The sequence below is a fragment of the Staurois parvus genome, unplaced genomic scaffold (assembly GCF_062004578.1).
Source record: "Staurois parvus isolate SC_StPar_1 unplaced genomic scaffold, SC_StPar_1.0 ptg000418l, whole genome shotgun sequence".
Taxonomy (NCBI): domain Eukaryota; kingdom Metazoa; phylum Chordata; class Amphibia; order Anura; family Ranidae; genus Staurois; species Staurois parvus.
Genome location: NW_028318214.1, coordinates 166869 through 188333, shown reverse-complemented (window position 1 = coordinate 188333; position 21465 = coordinate 166869). Strand labels below are relative to the sequence as shown.

The 21465-nt window shown below is 41.8% G+C and overlaps 1 protein-coding gene across 1 annotated transcript in view; it reads left to right on the top strand.

Annotated features, from left to right (window-relative positions):
- LOC149454734 (papilin-like) overlaps positions 1–21465 on the top strand; it is a 140278-nt gene that overhangs the window by 77904 nt on the left and 40909 nt on the right. Inside the window, exons 13-14 of the mRNA XM_089687123.1 lie at positions 17389–17570; positions 18306–18623. Of these exons, the coding sequence (XP_089543249.1) occupies positions 17389–17570; positions 18306–18623 (500 nt within the window). The remainder of the gene's footprint in view (positions 1–17388; positions 17571–18305; positions 18624–21465) is intronic.

Below are 21465 nucleotides of genomic sequence, written 5' to 3'. Positions count from 1 at the left end.
GGCGCTTGGGCGCAGCACAGGCCTGCACTGTCTCTGTGTAGGATGCCACCACATCATGAATGATTCTTCAGCTGAGGGGAGGGGTGGCAGAGGGGAAGAATAAAGGACAGCGGAAGATGCTGGGTGTCTGGGGCCAGTGTAGCAGCTGAGCTGCCTCCCCTTCCAGTGTTCCTCTCAGACTCAGTCCCTTACTGCAAGCCTGCTGGTGGCTGCTGATCACTGTGGAGTTCCAGTCCTTCTCTTCCCATTCATCAGTGGAGGCGGAGCTGTGCCTGTGTAAGAAGGTAATGTCTGACTCTGACTTCTCCTGTCTGCGTGAATGTGACCGATCTGACTGGCCATCCATCACATGTGCAATGTGTCAGTGAGTGATGACATCACCACAATCCCACAGCCTGCTCTTCTAGTGCCTGCTGGGCCTGCTGATGAACAGAAATGGGGGTTATTTACTAAAACTGGAGCGTGCAAGATCTGGTGCAGCTCTGCACAGAAACCAATCAGCTTTCAGGTTTTAGGCTAGGTTCACACCTATGCAGGTTGCGTTTGAGCCGTTTCTACATGGCGGTTTGCGTTTTTGCACTTGCGTTTTTGATGCATTTTTTTTTTCTTGTTTTACATTTTTCTTGTTGCTAGGCAGATTTAAAATGCAAAACACATAAAAAAATGCAGCAACAATACAGCAAAACGCATAAAAAAAAGCAGTAAAAATGCAATACATGCTTTTCTGTAGTTTTTCCATTGAAGTTTATAGAACCAAAAACGCAACTTTTTACGTTCAAAAAAGTCCCTGACCCTTTCCAAAAACCGCACCGGGTGAAAACGAGGAGATGTGAACATGTCCCATAGGAAACCATGTTAAATGGACTCTACTGCGTTTCTGTAAAAAGCAAAATGCTGCAGAAAACTGAACCTAGGGTTATTATCAAATCTTAATTTTTTACCATGCAGTGGAGCTGTGCCCCCACTGCATGGATCAGCTGCTTGTTTTTTCTAGGAGTGACCACAAAGCTCATACTCACCTGTCCCCCCAATCCTCTGGAAAATCACGCTCCCCCATGGTCCAGCTGTGGACTATTCTTGTCTATGGAGCGTTCTGGCACCAGGAACAGTCCATTTACAAAACCGCTGGACCACAGGGGGGCACAGCCAAAGGGATCGATATTGTGTGGGGAGGATCGGCGGGTCAGGTGAGTATATGTCTGCTGACCTCTCCCCTAGCACAAACCAAGCCGTACAGCCCCACTGCAAGGGCAAAAACAATTTTTTAATGGATTTCTGTTTTCATAATCTTGTTTAATCATATTTGTTGTGTTATAATGATTAGTTTTCAGAATTTGCTTCATATATTCAGATTTGTATCGTATATATTGGCTGTTTTCAAATCAATTCCAAATGGCAATTTCAGAAGACCGCTGTATTAATTCTATTTTATTCTATTCTATTTGTTTACTTTCTATTCTACTCTGTTTTGTTTTATGTTATTCTGTTCTATTCTTTTCTATTCTTTTCTAGTGTATTGTTTTATTCTATTTTATTCTATCATATTCTTTTCTGTTATATTCTGTTTTATTGTATTCTAGTCTGTTTTATTTTATTCTATCATATTCTTTACTATTCTGTTCTGTTTTATTCCATTCAATTCTATTCTATAAAACAGCCTAAGTAGGAATCATCTTCTTATTTCACTTTTATATCTTACTGTATTGATTGTAACATGTTTCCATTTCAAATTCAAACTCATTTTCAAATTCAAGTTCATTCTTGGTCACTCAGTTTTTACTTTAATTACTTTTTTTTCAATTTGTTAGAAAAAAAAGCACACAACCATATGGCATTAATTATACAGCATGTATACATAAACAGGACAAAATAGAAAAAAAGAGGAAGTGCCTCTCACGGGTTACATGGTCAGTACAAACAGGTTACAATCTCAATAAAACCGTTCCCAGTTATAATTGCCTTGGTACATATGGCATGCAACACATCACATAACAAGATGATATGGAATGGTGCAGTCATTTAAAGTTGAGCCTCCAGCTGAAGGCCCTCAAGAGTACCAACCACAACCCTGAGATCCAGGGGTACCCAAGAGGTAATAGAAAAAATAGAAGAAGGAATAAAAGTGAGGAAAAAGAGCAACGAAGCAGACAAATTGCAAAAGCTCAAGTTTAATAATCTACTTTAAGTTTCAAATGAAATAAACATATAGTTAGCCCGAGGTTCCCAAACTGCTTAACTTTATTCAGGAGGACACTAACAGTGCATCATAATCCATGTAATTCTTTTCTTTGCTTGTGTAAGAGACACGGATGGTCGCTTCCATGATTTCGCAGTAGTCATTTTTGCCCTCAGAGGGACAAAAAAGATCAGGAGTTGCAGACTGTTGGGTATACGCTCAACGAGCACATTACTTAGAGCAATTTGGGATGTTTGTGGAACAGACATTCCCTTGACTCTACACAACAAAGCAAAGAAGCTGTTCCAGAAGCTTTAAATTCTTGTACACTCCCAGACATGGCACATAGTTCCTAGCAAATTACCCCCTCGAAACATACGGGAGAGGTTGAGGGATACACTCTTACCAGTCGTGTAAGAACTAAATACCAGCAGGTAAGAACCTTCGTATTAGCTTCCATTAAAGCAACATTCATGACACCAGTAAACGATCATCAAAAACAGTAATGCCATAAATCAAGATCTCTATCCTCTGAGAGATCCCTTTCCCAATCTAGCATATATGAAAATTTGGGAGGGGTGCCTAGAAGCAACCAATAAATGAGCGATATACCCTCCGCTGACCATCCTGCTTACACCGTTTCCCCGTACCGAGTGATCCTATATTGTTCCTGCCCCTCTGACCAAAGGCATCATAAAAAGTGGGAAATCTGGAAAAGCCTAAAACATTCCATGGGGGGGAACGGGGAGGTTACAAAGAGGAGAAGGTTGTCTGTGAACAAGGCACACCTATGCTCCTGCGACCCATAATGCAGCCCCTTTATGTCAGCATTAGTCCAGACAGCCACTGCCAGGGTCTCTATTGCGATGGCAAAAATCAAAGGGGAGGGGGACACCCCTGTCTCGTACCCCGAATAGAAATCGGTCGAGAACAATGGCCTTCTAGCTTTACCTGAGCTTGCAGACAAATTTCAAGACCTGAAGTACCCCCCAAAAAAGCAGGTCCAAAACCCCATTTGCCTAAGATTCCAAACAAGTATGTCAGGGCATCAGATTATCAGACGATCGCTCCGAAAGTGTTTTTTTTATCCAATTTTCTGATCGTGTATACTAGGCATTAATCAAACATGTTTTTTATTTTAAGAAAAAAAAAACTAACAGCAGTTATTACTCCTTTAATTATTTTTTTTATAACTGATTTACATTTTGTTTTTTCCCCTCTTTTTTACGATTAATTTATAAATTATGTTTTTCTTTTCTGACAGATGATGGACGCTCAATATGGCATCACTATTTGATGTCATTTATCGATGACCAGCATATGTTCACTTAAGTAGAGAACGTTTGACGTTGCATTGTGTTGAATGTATTGTGTTTCTACCAAAATATTGCTTGAGGTGATTGGAGCTGTATTAGTGCATTTGCGACAGAAACAATTGAGTACTGTCCGTGATACTTTTTTTATTTGCACTAACATACAATTTTGAGGACAAGCTTTTGGGGAGTGTCCCCTTCGTCAAGGTCCAAGCAGTACTATCACGGACATTACTCAATTGTTTCTGTTTACCAAAATATTGTAATTTGTTGTTGTATTGTGTTTGCTCTTCCTGGCTCTGTCATCCGTGATTCAACTATTAAAAAAACATATTAACTCAGTTTAATTTATTTGTCTATTATACTTGTAAATGTATGAAAACCCCAACAATGAACTTCTCGCATTTTGGTTCCTTTTGGTCTGTTAAATTCCCTGTGCTGTCCTCCTCTGCTGTACTGCTTTACAGTGGTATTAAACCCAAAAGCAAAAATTGTATTACATTGCAGCTTGCCAATTCTTAGGTGGGATGGCTGTATTAGTTTCTTTCTATTTTCATCTGGTGATCCAGACAGTAAGTCTGTTGGTTTTCAGAAGCTCAAGCTCTCCAGCAGAATGTATCCCTTTATATGGATAAGGAAAACCATTTAACACTGGCGGGGCTGAATAAAATAATCAACTTTTATTTTTTCTTGCAAAACATGTATCCCAAAAGGAAATAAAAATGTTACTGTAACTGATTATAAAGTGTAAGCTGGAGTTTGGCTTCTATTTGGTATTGTATTTAAATCTGTGGTGTATTTAACACTCCCCTCTCCCAGACTGACAATGCTGCTGTCTGTTGTGCCTCCTGTGCTCATTCCTCCAGAATTGTGTCTCACTAACATAGGAGGTGTGTTACTGGCCAGATCACCAGGTGAAAGCAGAGGGGAAAAAGCCAAAGAAAAGAGAACTGATGCAGCCGACACATCGAAGGAATGCTAAGCTGTACTATAACACACTAAGGTTTTAGGTTTAATACTGCTTTAAGTTACATTGTTCCTAACTATCTCTATGAACTACAGGACACCTCCCCTATGTTTTGGAGAGGAGGTGTTCTGTAGTCCCAACACACTATGCCAGGGTGTCAACACTGCTTCTCCATAGATATAATGTACTCAGTGAGTGCTGTGACCCTAAGACTAGAAGGAAGTGTTCCATGCAGCCTTACCAGGGGAAAAAATAGAAATTACTACATCTAAAGGACTGGTTTGAGATTTCTATTAATGAGTGTATTAAACTACATATTATCCTGTTGATAATTATCACCCAGGGGTGCGCTGCCCAAGGGCCCGGGGTCAGTAGGGGGCCCCATGAGATGCCCCTGGTACATTTTTCATAGGCTTTTTTGAGTTTGGGCAAGGACACAGGGGCCCCATGATCCCCTATTACCTGGGGGGCCCCATGAGTTGTCAGTCCGCCCCTGTTATCACCTGTTATAATTGCTGAACCCTGCATTTCACCAAAAGGCTATCAAATCCTTCAGAACCCTTTCGCACTATTGTGCTGCAGAAACACAATGCACTGCAATGCACTTTACATGCATTAGTCTGATGCCATTCATTTGTAATAGCGCCTTGTCAATGCACTTGCTTTGCAGCATGGAGCATGAATTTTAATACATTGGTCTGCACAATCAAATGAATGGGCAGACTAACAATGAGCGAAACGTTCTGTAAGCCTGCATTCCAACCAAGCTGGACCAATAATATTTTTTAAAGTGACAGAAAACCTGAAGTTGGGGTTTAAGTCTCTGTTACTCTGCTAAGCTGTAAAACACAGTAATAGTTACACTTTGTAAGATGGGAATGAGGGACACACGAGGGAGCAATGAAATATGTAATAACAATAAAGTGGCGAAAGAAAGAAATACAGAAACATAAAAACAATTTCAAGTGTGGAACCGAAATTCGTACTTGATTATATAATTGTAGTTACTCCCTACATGTTTCGCCCTCATGGGCTTCTTCAGGGTGGGATTTTTGAAGAGATTTCAACCGCCGACGCAGTCTAAAAGTATATAAAAAAATTATACAATTACCAAACAACTTTAATGTATCCAATGCAAACAGTGTATCAATCAAATATATATTTATATATATGGGACTCAATGGCTCACTCTTGATGTGAATGCTCACAGACCTAAAAGGAAATAACCTATCAAAGACCTTAATTGGCCTACACGTCCAAAATAGTTGTGGAGGATATAATGAGCATCAAATATCCATCTAGGCATAATAGAATACACATAAAAAACAAAAAAATTATTTAATTTTACGGAGGATATGAGGTATCAGAAAAGGACTGGTGCCCTTTTCTGACATCTAGTGGCAGAATTGGAAATTAATCTTCAATTAAAATCTTTTTTTTTTCCCCACACTGTCCTTGCTACTTGAATTACAATATATAAGAAGTAAAACTGCTGAAGTTAACCTTAACCCGTTAATAATTTATGACCTCTTCCTTATACCCCTTTTTGAAATTAAAATAATTCTTGATTTCCTTATGTTTATTTTGTTACGCCTAGATGGATATTTGATGTCCACTATACTCTCCAACTGTTTTGGACGTTATAGGCCAATTAGACCTTTAGACAGAATATACCCATATATTCATATGCAACTTTTAACAGGTAAAATCACTTAAGTTAATTCTAATCATTTAACAACTTTTGACCTCCTCCTTATATCCTTTTTGAAATTAAATTAGGTTATTTCCTTTTAGCTCTGCGAGCCTTCACATCCAGGGCGAGCCAGTGAGTCCCATATATATATATATATATATATATATATATATATATATATATATATATATATATACACACACAGTGGGGATCGAAAGTTTGGGCACCCCAGCTAAAAATTTGTATTAATGTGCATAAAGAAGCCAAGGAAAGATGGAAAAATCTCCAAAAAGGCATCAAATTACAGATTAAACATTCTTATAATATGTCAAAAAAAGTTAGATTTTATTTCCATCATTTACACTTTCAAAATAACCAAAAACAAAAAATGGCGTCTGCAAAAGTTTGGGCACCCTGCAGAGTTAATATCTTGTACTGCCCCCTTTGGCAAGTATCACAGCTTGTAAACACTTTTTGTAGCCAGGCAAAAGTCTTTCAATTCTTGTTTGAGGTATCTTTGCCCATTCTTCCTTACAAAAGTCTTCCAGTTCTTTGAGATTTCTGGGCTGTCTGTCACGCACTGCTCTTTTAAAGTCTATCCATAGATTATCAATTATGTTGAGGTCAGGAGATTGTGAAGGCCATGGCAAAACCTTCAGTTTACGCCTCTTGATGTAATCCCCCGTGGATTTCGAGGTGTGTTTAGGATCATTATCCATTTGTAGAAGCCATCCTCTCTTTAACTTCAGCTTTTTCATAGATGGCATCAAGTTACCATCCAAAATTTGCTGAAATTTTATTGAATCCATTTTTCCTTCTACTCGTGAGATGTTCCCTGTGTCACTGGCTGCAACACAACCCCAAACCATGAAGACCATATTTGTACAAGTATCTCTTTTTTTTTTTTTAATTTAAATATTTATTAAATTTTTCATGTTAATACAAAAACTCAAAAAGGGAAGTAATTCTCATACAGATAGACATTTATAACATTTCTGCCTATCCCTTATTAAAAACTCTTTTCTTTCCCATCCCACTACCCCTCCTTCCCACCCCTCCTCCCCCTCTGCAGAACCCATTCTAATCTCTTGAGGCTTTTTAGTTTTTTGTTAACATCCTAGTTCATGTTTTCCTATATTTCTCTTTCATTCCTGCTCTTTCCCACTTTTCCCATCTCCTGAGATAGACTCTCATTCTATCTTCCTGCATATGATATGATCTTTCCATTCTACCTATCTGGTTTACTCTGTTAATCCAGTCCACCTCCTTCGGTACCTCGACTTTTCGCCAAAACTTGGGTATCAATCCTTTCGCCGCATTCAAGAAGTACCAAATACCTGAATCTTTATATTTATTTACAGAGGTCTCCACATTGTGTAGGAGACACGTCGTTGGGTCTAATCCTATGTCAATTTCCGTTATTTCTTTAATCAACTTGACTATTGTCTTCCAAAAAGCCTGGATTTTTGGACATTCCCACCATATGTGAAACACCGTGCCTATATCTCCACATCCTCTCCAACACATATTTGAACTTTCCCCATTCATCTTGTGTTCTACACTCGGTGTGATGTGCCATCGTGTCACACACTTATAATTAACCTCCACCTCTCTCGTACTAACATTATCGTGTATCAATCTAAACATCTTTCTCTGTCTATCTTCATCAAACCCAACTCCCATATCTCTTTCCCATTTTGTCATAAAGTTTAACTTTGTATTTGTGTCTAATTCTGTGAGTATTCTATACACTTTTGAAATACCGTGCTTCCCATCCCTTCGTGTCTCCAACAACCTTTCAAACATATTCCACTCCTGTTTTATTCTCAAAGGTTTCGGTAGTTTTCCAATAAAACTTTTCAATTGATGGTATTTCCACTCATCCATTCTAATAAAGATGTCTCCCTTCTTCTCTATTAACTCTTTAAGTGATCTCAATTCCCCCTCCACCAATACATCTCTCAGTTGGGTATCCTCCTTTCTAAACCATCTCCCCGATATCTTGTTCTTTCCCGGAGGAAAGTACTCAGAATTCGTAAGAGGCATTAATATTGAATTAAATTCCCATTTCATATCTTTATGTAAATTGTCCCATACCCTAAAAACATTTAAAGTGTAAATACTTGTGCTTTCTTTGGTTCCCCTGAACTGTGGTGGGACCCATATCATCTGACTCAATCTAATGCCACTAAGATCGTTTTCAATTGTACAAGTATCTCTTTATAGTGGAATAGTGTACCACAACTCCAGTGTCTGCCAGATCTTTCTGGAGGGATCGTGCAGTCAAACGTGGGTTTTGAATTGTTTTTCTCACAATCCTGAAAGCTGTTCTGTCTGATATTTTTCTTGGTCTTCCAGATCTTGCTTTAACTTCCACTGTTCCTGATGACTGCCATTTCTTAATTACATTCTGAACAAAGGATATTGACATCTGAAAACGCTTTGCTATCTTCTTATAGCCTTCTCCAGCTTTGTGAGCGTCAGCTATTTTCAATTTCAGTTTTCTAGACAACTGCTTAGAAGAACCCATGGTGCTGATTGTTGGGGCAAGGTCAGATGAGTCTGGGCATTTAAAACCTTTGAGATTGACATCACCTGGTCTGCCCAGACGATGATTGAGAACAATCCATGACACTGGCAGGTCTCAGCTTTGCAAAGGGGGCAGTGCATGCTATAAATTCTGCAGGGTGCCCAAACTTTTGCAGACGCCATTTTTTTTGTTTTCTGTTATTTTGAAAGTGTAAATGATGGAAATAAAATCTAACTTTTGTTGACATATTATAAGAATGTCTAATCTGTAATTTGATGCCTTTTGGAGATTTTTCCATCTTTCCTTGGCTTCTTTATGCACATTAATACAAATTTTTAGCTGCGGTGCCCAAACTTTCGATCCCCACTGTATATATATATTTGATACACTGTTTGTATTGGATACATTAAACTTGTTTGGTAATTGTATAATTTTTTTAATATACTTTTAGACTGCCTCGGCGGTTGAAATCTTTTCAAATATTTCCCCTGAAGAAGCCCGTGAGGGAGAAACATGTAGGGAGTAACTACAATTATATAATCAAGTTCAAATTTTGGTTCCACACTTAGTACTGAAATTGTTTTTATGTTTCTGTATTTCTTTCTTTGTTTTAAAAATATGAAATAAAATTATATATCTTTTTAATATGTTTGGTATTCATGGTTGGAGACTAGCATGGCTGGAGGTGTTAGTTGCCTGGTGGCTAAGCCAGTTTTCTTTAAATACTTTCTGAGGCACTGACCTGGAAGAAATTTGAATATCAGGAGTTTCTATTGCTCCGACTTTAGGCATGTTTTGGATCAGCGACTCAGAGGGTGTTGAAACCAAAGAGAGCCAAGTAGCTTGCATTTTCAGAAGGAGGTCAGCAATGACCAATGGTTATCAAACATGGAAGAAGATTTTCTCAGTTGCAAAGCCCTTCACCACAGCAACTGGGAATTAAAACTGGATGTATTCTTGCAGGTGACCAACAAATTCTAATGCAGACTAATACTGATAGCTCCATAGTGGCCTAAGAGAATAAGGTTTTTGGAGTTTCAGATTATGTAAGTCCAGACTCTATAGCAAGTGCCAGTCAGGACTAACTTTCTTTGGCAGGGACCAGTACTGCATCTCAGAACAGAATTCCTTCATGGCATTGAAAGAACATTCTTTCCCTCCCTTCAATTTCAATTATCTTGGATTTTCTTCATGATGGAGTGGAGCAGGATCTAAGTTAAGTACCCTTTGGTTACATGATTCAGCACTTTCAGTCTTGTTTGACAAAAAATTGACAGGGTTTCTACTGATAAAGATATTTCTTACAGCAAGAGAACTTGCCACTCCATTGCAGCACAATATCATTTACCAATGGGATTTAGCTATGGTGGAAAGAACCAACAGCCTTTTGAACCGATACTAAACACTTTAAAGTTTGTAACTTTAAAGATGGCCTGTCCTCTTGTCAGACATTTCACTAGCACTGGATACCCAGGGAACATGCCCCAAGTTCCGCAATGCCATGATCTCCCACCACTGCTCCTGCTGACAACACTCTCTGCCAGCTACAGCTGTCTGTCACAGAGCAGATGGAAGCTTCTCCTAGGTTCCTTCTCTGCTCTGTCATGTCAACTGACACACAAGGAGGAGTCTGGAAGGAAAGAGATCACCCATGCTGTGCCACGTCTGAGATCTGTAAGTTTATCAGGACAGGAGGAAATGTACTTGGGGACAGACTGACCTTGGGGAGGATGATAACAACTAAGAATGGTGCTGAAGATTGTTGGGGTGGTTTGTGCTGGGTGGTTGGAAGAGAATTAGTGCTAAGAGGGGGGATTTGGGGCTCGAGAACTTGTGCTGAGAGGTAGGATTTGGAGAAAGGAGAAATAGTGCTGGCAGGGGGGATTTGGAGAATGGTTGAGAGGTGGAGAGGGTTCATGCTAGGAGGAAAACTTGGGAAAGGAAGATATGTGCTGCGTGGGTGTATTTGAGAGGCATATTTGTGCTGGGAGGGAGATTTGGGCAAAGTAGAGGAATAAGTGCTGGGGCTATTGATTTGTGCTGGGAGAAGGAATTTGGAGGGGAGAGGATTGGCATTGGGGAATTTTGGGTGAAGTTGGGGGCAAAGAGGATTTAGAAGAGGCGAGAATTTGTGACGGGGGGAAGGATTTGTACTGGGAAGGAGGATTGGGGGGGAAATGTTTGCTGGGAGGGAGATTTGGGAGGAATAGAGTTAGCGCTATGAGGACTTAGGTAAGGATGGGATTTGTGCTAGGAGGTTGAATGGGGGGTGGGAGGTGGAGTTGTGCTAAGAGTGAGAATTTAATGGGAGATAGTATTTCTACTAGGAAAGAAGATTTGGAGGGGGGATAATGAGTGCTGGTAGGGGGTATTTGGGGGTGGGGGAGATTAATTGCATTGGGGAAGAGGATTCATGCTTCAAGGAGAAATTTGGGGGTGGAAGATTTGTACTAAGAGGGGATTTTGGGGGAATATTTTTTGTGCCGGGAAATTAGATTTGGGGAGAGGAATCATTTCTGGGGACAATGATTAGGAAGATGATTTGTGTTGGAAGGGAGGATTTGGGGAAAGATTACTGTTTGGGGAATTTTGGGTGAAGTTGGGGGGGGGGAAGAGAGTATTTGGGAGAGGAGAGAATTTGTGCTGGGGAGGGGAAGGATTTGTGCTACTATGTTGAAATTGGAGATGGTAAATATTTATGCTAAGGGAAGGGGTTTGGTGGGGGGAAGGTAAGAAGATTTGTGTGTGTTGGGAAGGAGGATTTGGAAGGGGGATAAATAGTGCTGGCAGAGGAATTTGGGGAGGAGAAAAGATTTGTGTCGGGGCAGATGATTTGAACTGGGAGGCATAATTTTGGGGGGATTGGGGGAAGAGAGTAATGCTGGAGGGGGGGGGGGTTGGGGGAAGAGAGGATTTTTGCTAGGAGAGGGAATTTGGGGAGGAGGAGAGGATTTTTTGTTGGGCAAGAGGATTCATGTTTGGAGGGAGAATTTTAGGAGGAAGATATGTGCTAAAAGGGGGAATTTGGGAGGAATATCATTTGTTCTGGGAGTTGAGATTTGGGAGAGGGAGTGGACTGAGCCCTGGGTGAAGGAATTGAGGTGATGTTTTGTGTTGGGTGATTTGGGGGAGAGAATATCAATGCTTCTAGATATTTGGCTGAAGTTGGGGGGGGGGGGGTGGAGAGGATTTTGGAAAGGGATTAATGTCTGAGAAAGTTCCTGGCCATGGACCCAAATGTTTGATGTTTTGTTCCCCAAGCCACTTAGTCATCACTTTTGCCTCATGGCAAGGCGCTCCATCATGCTGGAAAAGGCATTGTTCATCACCAAACTGTTCTTGGATGGTTGGGAGAAGTTGCTCTCAGATGATGTTTTGTACCATTCTTTATTCATGGCTGTGTTCTTAGGCAAAATTGTGATTGAGCCCAGTCCCTTGGCTGAGAAGGAGCCCCACACATGAATGGTCTCAGGATGCTTTACTGTTGGCATGATACAGGACTGATGGTAGAGCTCAGCTTTTCTTCTCCGGACAAGGTTTTTTCCGGATGCCCCAAACAATCAGAAAGGGGATTCATCAGGAAAATGACTTCACCCCAGTCCTCAGCAGTCCAATCCCTGTACCTTTTGCAGAATATCAGTCTGTCCCTGATGTTTTTCTTGGAGAGAAGTGGCTTCTTTGCTACCCTTCTTGACACCAGGCCATCCTCCAAAAGTCTTTGCTTCATTGTGCGTGCAGATGCATCACACCTGCCTGCTACCGTTCCAGAGAAAGCTCTGCACTGGTGGTGCCCCGATCCCACAGCTGAATCAACTTTAGGAGACAGTCCTGGCACTTGCTGGGCTACTGGCTGGGCAACGTGTTTGAGTTGAAAGTAACTTCAACTCGAACATTGGCTGTTCGAGTGTTCACTGGACACTCAAATAGTAAGTGCGTTTCGGCGGGAAGTTCACCCACATGCCCCACAATGCAATGCACACATTATGATTGGCCAAAGCATTGCACCTGGCTTTGGCCAATCACAGCTGAGGTTACAGGAAGAGTCATGTTTGGCACCACCAACACCCAAGGCCCAATTTTTCTGCACCTGTTTGACAGGTGCATATAATTAGAATTTTTAGAGCAGGAACCAATCCTGCATTCGTCAAGAATAACTCTGAAGCATTATGGTGGGAAGGCACCACCAACTGTTCGCCCATCAAACACCCCACAATGCACTGCGCTTTCACAGTGCACAGTATACATCCCACACTATATAAGACAGAGGGGAGAATACTCTTCCCGAAAAAAACAAAACAATTAATCGGTTGCCGACCAGCCACAGTACATTTACAGCAATCACTGACAGAGAGGACATCTGCAGTGTTTACACTGCAGCTCTCCTCCCTGTCAGTTTCCAGCACACTGTTCCTGAGAGCAGAGTTCAGCTTTCCTGTGAAGGACACACACCCCACCCACTAGTAAAACACTCCCCTCACACAGTTAACCCTTTGATTGCCTAAAAATGTTAACACCTTCCTCCCCAGTGCCATTAGTACAGTGTCACTGGTATTTTTTGCACTGATCACTGTATTGGTGCCACTGGGGATGTCAGTGACCCCAAGTCAGTTCCCCCCAATGTCAGAATGTCCGCCACAGTCCTGCCATAAGTCGCTGATCACCGCCATTATTAGTATAAAAAAAATAAAAATTCCAGTATATATACCGCCATTTGTAAACGCTACAACTTTCATGTAAACCAGTTATATATATATATACACATATTGGGATTTTTTTTAGCAAAGACATGTTGCAGAATACATTTTGGCCAAAATGTATGACAAAATTTGATTTTAAAATTTTTTTTACTGGACATGTTTTATAGCAAAAAGTCCAAAATATTGTTTTTTTTCTCAAAATTGTCAGACTTTTTTTTTATTGCGCAAAAAATGAAAAAACACACAGGCGATCAAATACCACCAAAAGAAATCTCAATTTGTGGGGAAAAAAAGAACGTAAATTTAATTTGGGTGCAACATTGCATGACCGCGCAATTGTCAGTTAAAATAACACAGCACTGTAACCCAAACTGCTTATGTAACTGGTTCCTGATTGCCCTATAGCAGAAATACTGCTACAGGGCGGCACGGGTGTGCAAAATCACATATATATATATGTGATTTGTGTTCCTGTGGTTTTCACGCCCCTCCCAGATGGCGTCAGATTGCCCTTCAGTACACCAGTCATCACATTTAACCCCTTGATTGCCAGGAGCACGCTCATACACAATAAACCTCCATTGCTAGTATAGTGTCTGAACAGATCAATATCTTTGATCAGATCAGCACTATACCAGCGTTCACATTAGTATAGTGTCCCCAAAAATGCAGCATTAGTGGGATCAGCCCTGGCACCTGCCAGCACTTGCGTTTAGCCCCTACGCTTACCCCCCCCCTCTCCCCCAGCAAGTGCAGTGTCAGTAGGTCACTGTCATTTGATACATTGCACACAAAATGGCAGTGTTCACAGAGTCAGGCCCGATCTCTGTTAGCACTTGCCGGTAAATTTTGATGACTCTCATATGCAGCAGACTGCCAGTACTAGTGCTCTGCTACCTTTTAGTGAACTGGCGAGCACCAGTGGCCTAGTACATCCTGGTCTTTCACATATCTCTTAGATTGTAAGCTCCAAGGAGCAGGGCCCTCCTAACCCTCTTGTATTGAACTGTATTGTTGCTGTATTGTCTCCCGTTATATTGTAAAGTGCTCAGCAAACTGTTGGCGCTATATAAATCCTGTATAATAATAATAATACCAGCAATGCAGTATAACTTGGTGATGTGGCAAGTCCCATAAGTGCAGTACAAGCTGGTGCAGTGGTGAGCACAACTATTGTCCCGCAAGCACCAAGAATTCGCACACAGACCGGTAGAGCCCATAGTATCCTTCCGGATGTGCTTGTAAAACCCGATTGGCAGCCCACAAATTCTGCAGCACCCGTACTTCCCCCATTCACTGCCCAACCCAGAATTCAGGTGGAAACAGCAAATTTAACTACTCCCCTTGATTTTTTTGGAGCTGTTTTTCATGGAAGATTTTGAAATCCCTTACAAGTAAAATTAAAAAAAAAAAGTGAGATTCAACAAAAGTACAACAATGTAAAAAAGTTACATTCTGGACAGTATTTGTAGGTTTGCAAGATGGAAATTTGGTCTTTCATCTATTTGAGTTAAAAAATAATAACAAATTATATTTAAAAAAAGTAAATCACTCTCTCTCTCTCTCTCTCTCTCTCTCTCTCTCTCTCAAATATAGTAATAATACAACATCCAAAATTGGCTATTTCCAAAAAAGAAAAGAAGAGAAATGTACAATTTTGACAAGATTTTGTTCTCTTAAAGAGGTTGTTCTTGAAACCCCTTGCAAGTAAAATTAAAAAAAAAGTGAGATTCAACAAAAGTACAAAAATGTAAAAATGTTACATTCTCTACAGAATTTGTAGGTTTGCAGGATGGAAATTTGGTCTTTCATCTATTTGAGTTAAAAAATAATAACAAATTATATTTAAAAAAAGTAAATCACTCTCTCTTTCTCTTTCTCTCTCTGTAATAATACAACATCCAAAGTTGGCTATTTTCAAAAAAGAAAAGAAGAGAAATGTACAATTTTGACAAAATTTTGTTCTCTTAAAGAGGTGGTTCTTGAAATTCCTTGCAAGTAAAATTTAAAAAAAAGCGAGACTCAACAAATGTACAAAAAAAGACAATGCAGAACAAATGTAAAAAAGTTACACTCTGGACAGTATTGGTTGGTTTGCAGGATGGAAATTTGGTCTTTCATCATTTTGAGTTAAATGAGGTACTTCAATAACAGCATCACCAATGTGTTTGTTGCAAAACTGTTTAGTGTCACTTAGTGGAGCTGTGGAAAAAAATTAACTAAAAATGCAGACAATAGCGTAAAAAGCCATGTCATCAAACTCATTTTCTATAATGAACACATTACAATTATGTTAAATAGGAAATGAAAGTGATATTACGATCCAATTGGTCCCTTACCTTATGTAAGCACTTTCCTGAACTAGGCTGTATCTAGACATGTGCGTTTCGACTTTTGGATGCAAATGTAATTTTCAGAAATTTAGATGTATACAAATTTCTGAATGGACATAGTAACAAATGTCAATGAATCAGAAAAAAGTTATAATGAAATTAACAAATGCATTCATTTCATTTGTTTCATTTGGATATCATCACATGATGTGATAGTTCAGTCCCATGGGGAAATTAATTCCATTTTCAAATTAGTTTGGTAAGTTGGATTTCGATAACGAATGAATCCAAATTTTGTTCCATTTGTTATTTCAGATGTACATGATGCCAATCGATTTTGTCCAATCAGCTCATGCCATTTCTCTTGGTGGGTTGGACTAGCGTCTGAAAATATAGATTCTTTCCAATTTGAATCCCTCCAATTTGCTAATATATTGAATATAAAGTTATCTTCCCGGAAAGACTGCAAAACTTTTCAAATCCACCCGAACCAATGAATATACAAAATGAATGCTGAAGATACGAATATGACAAAAAAAAATTCTTCAATGAATGAATGCATCCAAAACAATAGTTTCCCACTATGGGAAGTGCCCCTTTGTGCTTAGAACTCTTACATATTACCATGAGTTACTTGGTTGAGATGGCCGAAGGGATGCTGTCTTGAATGTGCATGCCATCTATCCTGGGAAGATTTGGAGAGCAAGGCATTTTGGGTTGGCCTTTTTTCCTGGAGGAGGTTGCAGCTTTAATCAAGCTCTTTCTGACCTGTCTGTGTAAGACGGTCATTTCCCTATAGTAAGCTTTTTCTTACACTGTGTGGAGTGAAGCACCAAATTTGTTTGATGTGGATCACCAGTATTGGCAGGAAAGTACACATAGGTTTTTACCATCAGCTTACCATCGACTTACCATCAACTTACCAACTGTCAACACCTGTGGTAGTGAGCCCTTGTAGATAGTCAACTTGGGGTTCCCCAGGGTGCGGAGTCTAAGCCCCAGCCTGCTTCTTCACCAGAGCCCCTGATGGTGGGGATGGACTTGCAGCAAGCTGGGACCAGGTCGCGGCCCTGGGTACGCCCAGCTGAGGATGAGGAGACCGCTTGCAGAAGCAGAGTACAATGGGAGGAGACAAATGGAAATCCGATAGACTAGCCGAGGTCAGGATGGGTGGAAAACAAGCACAGTCAGAGAACGAAGCCGGGGTCAGTACACGAGTAGTCAATGCAGGATACAGGAGATAGCAACACACAGGAGCTCTGACAACTAGGAAGTTGCTCAGGCAAAGTGGCCCAGACTGAGCATGTCTTATACAGGAAAACAAGGAGGCGGGCCAGGAAGTGATGGAAGGGAAGGAAATAAAACCCAGAGAACAGCAGACGGCGTCCATAGGTGAGCACAGACAAACACACATGTGGAGGGATCAGGAACAGCACTGCAACAAGGAGGTAAGAACACAAACAAGAAACTGCAGGATGTCATGCTTTCTTCCACCTCACAACCGGGACAATTGTCTCTGAAACTCCTTTCACTTAATATCAAAGGTCTGAACATACCCGAAAAGCGCTCCATGCTCCTCTCTTACTTACACAAACAGAAAGCGGATGTGGTCTTTTTACAAGAAACACATTTTCGCCAAGACTCCATTCCAAAGCTTTACAATTTCTGCTTCCCCACAGTCCTCCACGCCACCAACCCCCTGGCTAAGTCTAAGGGGGTTGCGATACTGTTCGCCAGACACCTCCAGTTTCATATAACGGATTCCATGGTGGACCCTGAAGGTAGATACCTGTTTATAAAGGGAGTATTCGCTAACAGATCTATCACATTCGCCAATGTCTATGCCCCCAATGTTCAACAGGTCTCCTTCCTGCGCTCAATCGTCTCTGACCTAGCCGCTTTCCAGGAAGGGTTACTGATACTTGGAGGCGATCTGAATGTCCCTTTGAGCCCTCTGCTAGACTCCTCCTCGGGTAGTTCTTTTTTACCCTACAAGGCCCTCAGGCAAATACATATACATTTACAGCTTCTACAATTACATGACACCTGGCGTACACTTTACCCCACTGTTAAAGATTATACTTTTTTTTCCCCACCACACAATAAGTATTCTAGGATAGACTATTTTTTTTTGTCGCAACCAGATCTCCCTCTCCTCCATGCTGCTACCATAGAACCGATGGTCCTTTCCGATCATCATCCCATCTCCATGACGCTACGGTTCCCCATCTCGCACCCGCGCTCCAAATACTGGCGTTTGGATGCTTCCCTTCTTGCAGATGTCGCTATTGTTCAAGAGCTCCGCTCTAGTATGGTTGAATATTTTTCCTTGAATAGCTCGTCAGACACCTCACCCATCACACGATGGGAGGCCCACAAGTGTGTCATTCGGGGCAGCCTCATAGCTATTGCGACAAGACGTAAGAAAGCCAAACAGGAGCGTCTGAAGCTCCTCTCAGATAGGATCCGCTCTTTGGAAAGAGTACACAAACAGACTCTGGCTGCGTCGACTCTTTTGGAACTCACGAGTACACGCACGCAGCTTCTCACGGAACTGGGTAAGGTGGTTAGAAAAAGATTCATTCTTTCACATAAGCTGTATTACGAGTTCGCAAACAAGAGCGGGAAATTTCTAGCCAGAGCTCTTCGTGAAAAACGGGCTAGTATGACGGTGCATAAAATCAGAGGCTCTGATGGCATTGAGGCTACATCCAACCCCGATATTGCCGCCCATTTTGAACGCTACTATAAATCTCTCTACAACCTCCCTCAGGAACGTCCCCCTATCCATTCGGACAAATCTAGAACTGCCTTGATCTCTGAATTTCTCCATCTCTACGGTTCACCCGCCCTCTCAGAGGATCTGGTGCACGCTTTGGAAAATGATCTCACCTTCCTTGAACTGCAATCCGCAGTAAAACAGATGAAACCGGGGAAGAGCCCGGGCCCTGATGGTTTTTCAGCAGCCTATTATAAATCTTTTTTAGATATACTGGGTATTCCATTTCTCGCTGCTTTTAACACTCTCGCTCAACCTTCAGGGTCGCCTAACCACCTGTTGGAGGCTCACATTACAGTTATCCCCAAAGACGGGAAGGACACCACCCAGGTCTCCAATTATAGACCCATTTCCTTGCTGAACGTGGACGTCAAACTATTCGCTAAGATCCTTGCTAATCGTCTTCTTCCCTTGCTTCCCTCCATGGTCGATTTGGACCAAGTAGGATTTATCCCTGGTAGAGAAGCGAGGGACAACACTATCAAGGCCCTTAATCTCCACCACTGGCTTCGCAGGTCTAACACTCCGGGTTTTTTCCTCTCCTTGGATGCAGAAAAGGCCTTTGACAGGATTGCCTGGGATTACCTGAACGCATCTTTAGTGGCACTGGGTCTGGGTGAGAAGATGCTTAACTTTATTATGGCCCTCTATTCTGCACCTACTGCCCGGGTCCGGGTGAACGGTCATCTGTCAAACTCCTTTCATCTACGGAACGGTACAAGTCAGGGATGCCCCCTCTCCCCGCTTTTGTTTGTCCTATCCCTTGAGCCCCTGTTGCGGAAAATTCATTTAAACCCTGATGTTAAAGGAATCACGGTGGCAGACAAGGAATATAAGCTTGCAGCTTATGCGGATGATATTCTCTTGTTCCTGGCGGACCCTCACATCACCCTCCCGAACCTACTGAAAGACTTTGCCTTTTTTAGATATTTGTCGAATTTTAAAATTAATTTTTCCAAATCTGCCGCCCTTAACATTACTTTGTCTGCTGAGCTAGTCTCTGCTTGTGAGGCCCAATTCCCATTTCATTGGGAAAGGGATTCCCTAACTTATCTCGGTATCCAGCTCACCAGTAACCTTGATGACCTTTATGTGAAAAACTATCTTACCGCTCTTCGCTCTATGCAAGAAGACCTCAATAAATGGCACCGTCCCTGTTTCTCGTGGTTTGGAAGGGCAGCGATCATTAAAATGAATGTACTTCCCCGTCTCCTGTATCTCTTCCAAACATTACCAATTCACTTACCTCTTGCTTTCTTTGCTTCTTGCAAAAGACTGTGTTCTTTGTTCCTTTGGAGCCACAAACGTCCACGTATGGCCTACTCCCAATTAACCCTCTCTAAACTTAAAGGGGGCATAGGATTTCCTGATCTTTACCGCTACTATTGGGCTTGTCATCTTTCCCGGATAGTTGATTGGCACGTTCATACTGCATCCAAAGACTGGATATCTATAGAGAATGCTTGCTCGCCCTTCCCCCTGGCATCGATTCCTTGGCTCTCGCCGAAACACACGCCACAAGCTCTTCTCACCCATCCCTTGGTGGGACCTACGTTAAAAATTTTCCGATCGGCTTGTAGATCTGCTGCCATTTCTGACACACCCAACCCCCTGACCCCTATACGTCTCAACCCTGACTTCCCCCCTGGGATGCATAAAGATTTTTTAATGAAACACTGGCCGCACAAACAGATCTTAGTGAAACATTTTCTCCACAAAGGCAAGGTGAAAACGCTCAGTGAACTGCAGGAAAGCCTGGGTATTCGCGAATTCCCTTTCTGGGTATATTTCCAGATCAGACATTATCTGCTCTCTCATAAACCCCCTCATAACTGGCATCGCTCTCTTACCCCATTTGAATCTGCATGCGCGAAGGCTGAACCACGGAAACATCTGATCTCGGAGATCTACCCACTTCTAGTGGAGAGCCGGTCTTATGACTCCCTCCCCGCGTGTCGGGCTTGGAAGAGAGATCTTAATGCTGAGTTGTCGGACTCCGACTGGGACCTGGTTTTCCAATACTCTCATAAATGTTCCCTCAATGTCTCGACACAAGAAAACAGCTACAAAATAGCCTCTAGATGGTACCGAACTCCCTCAAGAATTCATCATTTTAACCCCGCCTTCCCCAACAGCTGCTGGAGATGCGGGACCCCGGATGGGTCCTTTCTTCACATTTGGTGGTCTTGCCCGCTTCTTCAACCATTTTGGCAGGAGGTCCATAGGTTAGTAGTGTCTATAACTACTTTACCCTTAGCTCTCTCTCCTGCCCAATTCCTCCTCCATCACTCTTCCCTTCCCAGGGCTCAGTATTTTAAATCATTAGCCATGCACATGATCAACGCAGCCAGACTCTGTATTCCGGTTCTATGGGGCTCCACACGCTCTCCCTCTATCCGTGAATGGCTCACTCGAGTGGGTAAAACAGCGGACATGGAAGAACTGGTTGCGACTGCCCTCGATACTCCTACGAAATACTCTCATGTATGGGCCTGCTGGACCCATTTTCTGACTACCCCGGAATATCGATCCCTCATGGACCAATCTGTCTAAAACCTAATTTGGACTTCCTGATAGTGTTATTTAGTGGTATTTGACCTGAGGGTGTCCTCATACTCCCCCCTGTGTTACACACGCTTTCCTTTGACGCCGATGATAGCTTAGGTTCCACCCACTCCCGCTACTGTTTGTCTGGAGGATAAGATCTTTTTGTTGGTTGTCCCTTCTCTTATTTTGCCCTCCCCACTTGCTTCCCTTCCTCCCCCCCCTCCCCCCTTTTTTTTTTTTTTCTTCTCTCTCTCCCCCTCTTCTTCTTTCTGTCCCCCCTTTTTTTTTTTCTCTTCTCTCGCCTTCTCTTTTCTTTTCTTTCATATGCTTTTACACGTTTTGGACACTTTTTCCGATAGCACACTGAGTATGCGGTCAGCATCACCTCCCGCAATTCGTTCGCGGTTCCCACGACAATTACTCCTACATT